At 31.0% G+C, this 8,191-nt stretch overlaps 1 protein-coding gene across 1 annotated transcript; it reads right to left on the reverse strand.

Annotated features, from left to right (window-relative positions):
* Nucleotides 1–6,628: 6,628 nt before the first annotated feature.
* Nucleotides 6,629–7,627, reverse strand: LOC129962300 (uncharacterized). The gene has a single exon (XM_056076047.1). It carries the CDS (start codon nucleotides 7,625–7,627, stop codon nucleotides 6,629–6,631), a length of 999 nt encoding a protein of 332 aa, XP_055932022.1.
* Between the last annotated feature and the right edge of the window lie 564 nt (nucleotides 7,628–8,191).

Below are 8,191 nucleotides of genomic sequence, written 5' to 3' on the forward strand. Positions count from 1 at the left end.
AAATTGTTTTGAGGTGAGCTTTTGTTCAGGTTAGTTAAAGATTTACTTTATGGTAGCAGGATTCATTTTTCTGCTGTCAAGGATAATCATGCGGATTTTTTTCGATAGCATTTTTTTTTTTTTTTCTACTTTCTTCCACAGGAAATTTGCCAATCCCACTGCTTCGCATTACAAGACTTTCGGAAGATTTCTGTAAATATTCATTGCTTTGGGTCTGCAAAACCCAAACTCATACCTTGTTTAAAAGTTGTGCCCGCCTAAAGAAGAATTTCGAGGGTTATTAGTGTCAAAAATAATACGAAATATCTGGTAGTAATCTCTACTAATAATAAAGGTGCGTGTGTGTGTGTGTGTGTGTGTGTGTGTGTGTGTGTGTGTGTGTGTGTGTGTGTGTGTGTGTGTGTGTGTGTGTGTGTGTGTGTGTGTGTGTGTAATTGGTTTTCGTTTCTCATGAATCGTTTTCATATAAAAACAACATTCCTTTTCTTTTTAATCAGGCAAAATGTTTAGCTTTTAGAGGTATTTAAATTTTCTTTTAGACAAACATCTTTTGGCACATGCGTAATCTTCTCATAGCACTGATGCTACTACATAAAAAGAAAGATCGAGGGAAAGCTTTTAGAATTTATTTATATTCTAAAGCAAATTTTCTCGAAAATCTTTTTCAAATATTTTATTTTTATATGATGTATCACCTTAATGTTAATCAATGTTACAAAAACTAGCCCTTTAGAACCTTCGGGAAAACAAAAAGCCTATACATCTAATAAGTTAAAATATTTTTTTAAATTTCATATGATAGGGGGGGGGGCTTGTAAAATGCCTTGTTCACATCATGAACAGTATTTAGAGATGATTCTCATATCGGTGATGAATGTCTCCGAGGAGGAAATGGTAGACTTTAAATCTTCATTTCGCCATACCTTTTTAATCATTGAATAGTGAGCAATTATTTAAATTGGATACATAATTGCCTTTTAATAACGAACAATTTTTGAATTAAAAGTTATATATATTTGTAAACATATTTTAGCAGTTGCGTGGTCGAATAGAAGAGACTTTCCAAATTTTAACTTCTATTTCCTTCAACTCGAGAGACATGAATTTTACAAGTAGGAAACCATTATAAAAGATGTGTAATTCCACATCGCGACACAAGAGCAAGAGGCAGAATTTCTTTCGTTCAATTATGAAATTGATATGAAATCTTAATAGGGATTTCTTTGACAAGTCCTGATTTAGGAAAGGGAAGTTTAGGTATCTTAAAAAAATGCTGTAAGTATTAATGATTTTTATTCCTTCCCTTGGAGAGTGAAGAAATGTTTAAATTAGCAATTTTATAGAGCTCATGTAAAATTAATTAAATAAAAAAAAAGTCGAAAATGGATCTGGAAATAAGAGAATATTTTAGAAGGGAATTAATATGGGTTAATTAAGATAAAAATTAGGAAATTAATTCAATTTATATACATATAGAGAGAGATAGATAGATAGATAGATGTAGATATACAGATATATTTCAGCCGCTTCTTAAGAGTTGATAACCTTAAAAATGGATAAAAATATCGTAATATTCATTTGAGTTTCGTCGTTCTTATTTTCCCGGTAGCATGATGATAATCTCAATTTTGAATATTCCTATAGTAGAATGCGACAATAGTAAATTCTATTTGCAATAACAGAATGTCAGCATTGTCAGGAAGGAAGAGAATCAAGACAACTTCATTAATAACGTCATTTCATAACGTTACGAATCAATGTAATGGGGCTTCCTAGCACGGTTAGTTCTATTGTAAGAAATCTCGTTTTACGATCAGCACTTTTGGATGGATGCTGATCAGATGCCGAACGGTAACTCCGGTCTTGGCTACAAACATGGCGATCGTTTAGCGACTTGGCGATGAATTTGGCAACAAAATGGATGAAACTGGTATCTTAAGAATTTTGGCGATAGAGTGAATAGGTATCAAGATATGCTTGATTGTTCCAGAATCTTCTCTATCCTGCTCCGGAAACTATAAAAGCTCGGCATTTCAAGCCAAAGAGAGTCGTGGTGAGGTTTAGAGTCGCATAAAATGTCAACGGCGAATTAGTAGGATCAGTTCTGAGTAGGAATGACACATATTTTACGAGAGGTTATTACGTAATCAATATCATAAAGTCACAAATACCAGTGATCAATACTTTTCAAAGAGAGATGTGATTCAAATCCTTGATACGATCGTACTGGTGATATTTCGATTACAAGTTTTGAATCACGATAGAAAGTAACCATCGATACGATTTGTTCAATGGAAGCTGTCGAATGCAACAGAAAAGGATAAATCTGTGAACGGATTGAAAAGTGAACGCACCGGTTATTCTTGGAATTATCGTATCATTGAATTGCATATCACTGAAATTTATCGGAGCGGTGACTTCACTGGAAAGTGTGAAGTCGCCGCTCCACTTCATGAGAGTAACCTTGATTTTCCGATATTCGCATTTGATGATGCACTATTCGATACAAATCATTTTTAATTGCTTGTGACATGACTTTACTTATATTCTGTTTACTGCTGGCGCCATCTATTGGTAAAACATAGAACTAAAGTAATTTTAAAGAAATTACATATATATTTAATACAAATTTTTCAGAAAATGGTTTACTCCAATAAAGAAATTAAATAAATAGTTTTGAAAAAAATCAAATTCAAGAAGTAAGCTGAAATAGATAAATTAATTAAATCACACGTTACTTAAATTAGTAAATTAAGTATTAATTACAATAAATAAATTTTATATTTTATACTAATTTTTAATTAATAATAGGATTAATAACAGATATTTGGAACAAATATTTAAAAATAAAAATAGCAAAATTATTTGTTATTCAAAAAATCGTGGATTATGTATCTCTAGTCCAGAGAAGTGCAGGCTTTGAGTGGAGCTCAAGCAATTGTTGAATTGACCTATGTGCCAGATCCTAGAAGTTATTATAGGTTCAGCTTCGAGTCATGAGTGGAGTAGTCAGTCGTGCAATAGTGAGTTGGCAGATAGTTACAACTAAAGCAAAGAGACAGTGGAGAAAAGCAGGCGTTTGGAGTGACCGTAGAGAATAGCTACTTAGATTCCCTCCTCCTGCTCAGTTCTGTCTGGCCACTTTGTGTGCTGTGAGTGTTGTTTTCTACTTATTATTAATAGTGGGCAGCCGTTTGTTCTAAGTGTGCTGCTGTGCAATGCGTGTGCACATCTCGGCTGTTTATTTGTTGTCTGTGTATTAGCGTTTTCGTGTTAATAAAGCCGTAGTTTATTACTGGCGCCTGTTGATTGTCACACCATACACCCACTACAAGCGAACCGGATGATTTTACGAACTTAGTAGAGGAAGTTCCGTAACATTTAGTGTCAGAAGTGGGATTTTAGATGAATTTCGTAACAATCTCTTGAGTTAAAAATTTTGATTCGATTTTTCGTCTTTTATTTTTTTCTCTCTCGCATATAAATTGCATAAACAAAAAAGTATTGTAATAAAAAATAATTCGACCTGGGCACCCTAATTCATGAACCAAGTCCTGCTCAAATCGAAGCCAAATGGTGGGAAAATGAATGAAGCGAAACAACCGATCCGGTAAGAAAGACCAAAGAATATGGCAGACCACGAAAAGGAAAAAACAAGGACCGGCAACTAGCTCATTTACACTTCTGAAAGAAAAGCAATAGAATAAAGCAGCAAATAATAAAAAAAAAATGTAAAATTATTTTTAAAAAATAGGTTAAAAATAGAAACAAAATAGTAAAAATGAGCAAAATAATAAAAATATAAACATAATATAATGCAGAACATGAAAAAAAGCCTAATGATGTCTATAGATATTGATGAATAATAATCGTCTAGTTCTTTAGTTAATAGTTTTTTTCAACAATCAGGATGGCAGAGTTCTTGGCAAATTGTAATTTCAGTAAGGTTTTCAATTCCATTTCCGGCTAGAAGGAAACTGTTTGTGTTCTAGCCGGAGGCAAAGAAGAAAGCAACCGGAGAAGGCAACTATTTGCGTTCCAAAGGTCACACTCCTTGCTATTGTGTTGAATTGTACTTACTGCCTTTTCACAAAAATACTTATCATATTTGCCAAAGCAAATGTGATCTGATGAACGTTAAAAACATCATGGTTATTCTCATGATAATTTGGTGAAAGTAAAAATTTTCTTCAATCCTGTTGGTACTGACAATATTAAAGAAGTTATTTGTTCATCTGACTTTGGATGCATACCATCTATTTTACCATAAATTCATTATTTTCATCTTACTTTCAGTTTTAATTTGAATGCTGGATTTATTGAAATTAGTGCTATTTAAATTCTTTTATGTAACAATTTCCGTTAGGGTGTCTACCTTTTCATTATCAGGAAACTTTACATGATCATACACTATTGTACGTTCACCAGAAGTTGGCACTTGGATCCGCCTTCGTCACTTGCGATCAAACGATACTATTTTGATGATGTCGGAAGGACAAAGTGATCAGTGTCAAGATAAGTTGTCAAATGGCGATCATTATCTTTTACCCTTTTTTATATTATCATTTCAGTGAGACAATTGACGAATTCCATGGGTTATTGACTGATATTCAACATACCACCTAAAATGTACATCTTTTAAGAGATTTTACACATAATTTATTGTCTTTTTCTAGCTGAAAACAATGGTATTATTGAATTTACCAGATAACTTTTTATATAATTTTTCAATAATAATAATTGAAAACATGGTAACTGTTGACAAAATTGCAACCTATATGAAAAGTAAAACTAATTCAGGAAAAGAATTTTCTGAAATGAAAATTATTTTTAAATATAGTCACAAAATTTCTAGAATAAAGAGTGGTTATGTTGCATGTTGAATAAAGAAAAAGTTAATGAATTTGTTACTGAAAGTCATTTCTAGGAATCATAATGCAAAATATTCAATATGATTTGGTAAAATGTAATTAATGTTTGTCAATGTTTTTACAAAAGGGAAGCAAATGAAATAAAAGTATTGTTAGTTTTATTCTATTTGTCCATTACGTTTAAAATGTTTTTTTTTTCTATAATTTTTAATTATCTTTTTCTCCTCAGTGATTTGAAATGGACAAAATTCATCTAAAATTTAAGAAAAAAGCTTTTCTATTTTTTTTTTTTTACACTATTAGACATGTCTGTCCAAGTCTCCTTTTTTTCTTTCAAGAACATAAAAATAAAATTAAAATCAATAGAATCAAGTTTTTTTTTTTTAACTCTGAAATATTTGTTTTGAAATCAAGCACATTAATGAGAATCAACTTTTAAAGTAAAATTTTAAAAACTGAATGAAACTAAGTTAAACGAACCCTGATATTTGAGAAATGAAATATAATAAATGGAAAAGCACACTTGTGTCATTTTAATAATATATATAAAATGTCAATTAGTTGCCAAGGAATTTTTTGTGTTTCAGATGCAAACTTCTTATTGTATTTATTCAGCATTTAAATACTCTTAATACAAGCTAAGAATATGAATTTTAAAAAGTTTATATCAAAAACTTTCATGCTGAGAGCAAAAAGTTATTATTTAAGTAATTGACTGACATTCACAAATTTAATTTAAATCTGTGCTAAATGAAGTGCCATAAGGATATTTATTTTATATAAGCTTGCTATATGCTATCTGCAGTGTATATAGCAAAAACACTAACCACTTGTTTTAAAATTGGAAAATATTTTTAAATTTTTTTTAAATACTGCATACCAAACTATCAAGAAAAATTTCTAAAAAGAGATAGGCATCAATTCTATCAATGCTGCAATTTTTAATAAAACAATTTATTATTTCATGTTTAATCTGTGCACTTGTAAAAATAGATAGTTCAAGTTTTCAAATGATATACAGTACTTAGTATTTTGTTGACACTGAAATTTTGTTGCTGAAATTGGCATTTTCATTTATAAAATTTATTAAAAGTTGAAAAATATAAATTTGGTTAAAATATTTTTTTTCTTAAATTTTATAAATTAGTTACAGTTATTATTTTTTGGAATGAGACATATTTCAGAATCTAGTTATAATGAAGAATCCTGATTTCAATTATTTCATGAATAAAAATAATATTTTTAAAAAAATTGCATTACCTTTGTAATATCTAGAACTTGTTAATAACTAAAACATCAACTAGGCATTTATTCATACTGCCTGAACTGATTACATTTTATTCAAATATTTCTAATTAAAAATAATCAAGACATTCTTAACAAATGAAGTGAAAATTGTAGGAATTAGAATTAAGGTTCATCGTCATAACTGTCATCAGTGTCATCATCACTAAAATTGCTTTCAGTATCAGAATCCGAATTGATGTTAAAAGAAATGTTTTCCACGACTTCTTCGACATTTCCGTCAGTTTCCCAAAACATTTTTCAATGTTCTCGATATGTTTGCAATGTTTTTCCCATCTCATATTTCCAATATTTCTGATGGCTTCCGATGCAAGACTTTTAAGACGCTACAAACATATCGGCAGTCGCCTTTCACTCTCGCACGTAACGTTTAATATCCACTCAAATTAATTCTATTGGGTTTGACTCACAGTGGTATGGGGGAAGTCTCCAAACATTGTTTCCTTGTTCTTTTAGAATTTCGTCAATGAAACATTTTTTTTTTCTCCTCTTGCATTTACAGTAATCAGTTCAAGTAGCTGAATATTTCGCATTTTTTTATCATATGGGATTTGCTTTTTTTCCAACCAGGCACACATTTTATCCTTTTTTGAACTTTCTGTGGGTACGGGATCCATCACTTTTGTGAGATAAGCTGCATTATCCATAACTATTACCGAATTTGTTGGAATATTAGGTAGCAGATTCTCAATTATCCAGTTTTTAAAAGTATCATAGTTCATCTGCCCGTGATAATCCCCGATTGCAGATCCAGCTTTAAATATTAATCCAGCATTTGGAACGAAACCAGATTCTGATCCAGCATGGACCACAATCAGATGATGGCCTGAACTATCTTTGATGGCAGCGCCAATTTTTTCATCTCTCCAATATTTTTTGAAGGAAAGATTGCTGTCCAACCACGTTTCATCTATATAAACAATGTTCCTTTTTGCTTCTCGAAATCTTTTCATTTCCCTAAGAAAACGAAATCTCCAAGCTACAATGTGTGATCTTTCAATTAAGATCTGTCTGTGGTTTCTGCAACGTTTGTACTGAAAAACTGCAATATGGAAGTATTTCCACAGAGTTCCTCTTTTCCACGGAAAATTTCTTCTTTTCTTCAGCACGGGGCGCAATTGAGACAAAGATGGAATTTTGTTATTAGCATAAAACTCATTGACAATATTTCGAAGAACACACAGATCAAAATTGTCCAATATTGCATTCCGAGCCTCAGGATGCTTTCGATGTTTCCCCGGCGTAGATAACTGTCCATTTGTAGAAATATCTTTCTTTTTAATTCGCTTAATTGTTCTAAGTGAAACACCAGTACCTGAAGCAGCACGTTGTTGGGCTTGAAAAAGGGGAAACAAAAGTGCTTCATCTCTAGCCTCGTCTTCACAAAACTTAGTAACATTATTTATTATATTTCTCTCTTTCGAGTGAATAGTTTTCCCTTTTATAGACATTTTACTACAAAGACAGCAGTTGTTTGCTTTGAAAAAAGCAGTTTTTGAAATTCTTTTTTTTTTCTTTCAAAAACTAACCAGAAACAACACAAGAAATCAACCAAGTCGTTCATTTTCAGAATTTAATCTTATGAATTTATTTGATGAACAACTAATATATAATAACCTCAAAAGGAATTCCAAAATAATAATAATGTCTACTTTTTATATTATAAAATTCCATTTTTGATTTGATTCGTTCTCTACCAACAAAGAAATAACTGCAGTGCTTTCAGATATATACAAAGTGGTCACCTTGCTGAAAACATGTCAGCACAAAATATTTTATGGGAATAAAATAAATCTGAATGTCAATAAATCCGCTCTTTATTCTGTTTTTCTGTTTATCATTGTCATTCGTTTATATTAGTTTCTATATTGCGTGTTTAGTTTATCGTTTAAACATGCCTCATTTCTATCATAGAACATTATTTTGAGAGTTAAAAAGTTTTTTCTCTCTATATTGATGGGTTTCTAAACTGCTTGAAAACAAAAGTAAGTTGTTGTGACCTGGTCGAGTAAGGA

The sequence above is a fragment of the Argiope bruennichi genome, chromosome 2 (assembly GCF_947563725.1).
Source record: "Argiope bruennichi chromosome 2, qqArgBrue1.1, whole genome shotgun sequence".
Lineage (NCBI taxonomy): Eukaryota > Metazoa > Arthropoda > Arachnida > Araneae > Araneidae > Argiope > Argiope bruennichi.

Coding starts and splice junctions, on each gene's coding strand:
- LOC129962300 (XM_056076047.1), bottom strand. CDS start 7,627: ATGTCTATAAAAGGGAAAACTATTCACTCGAAAGAGAGAAATATAATA.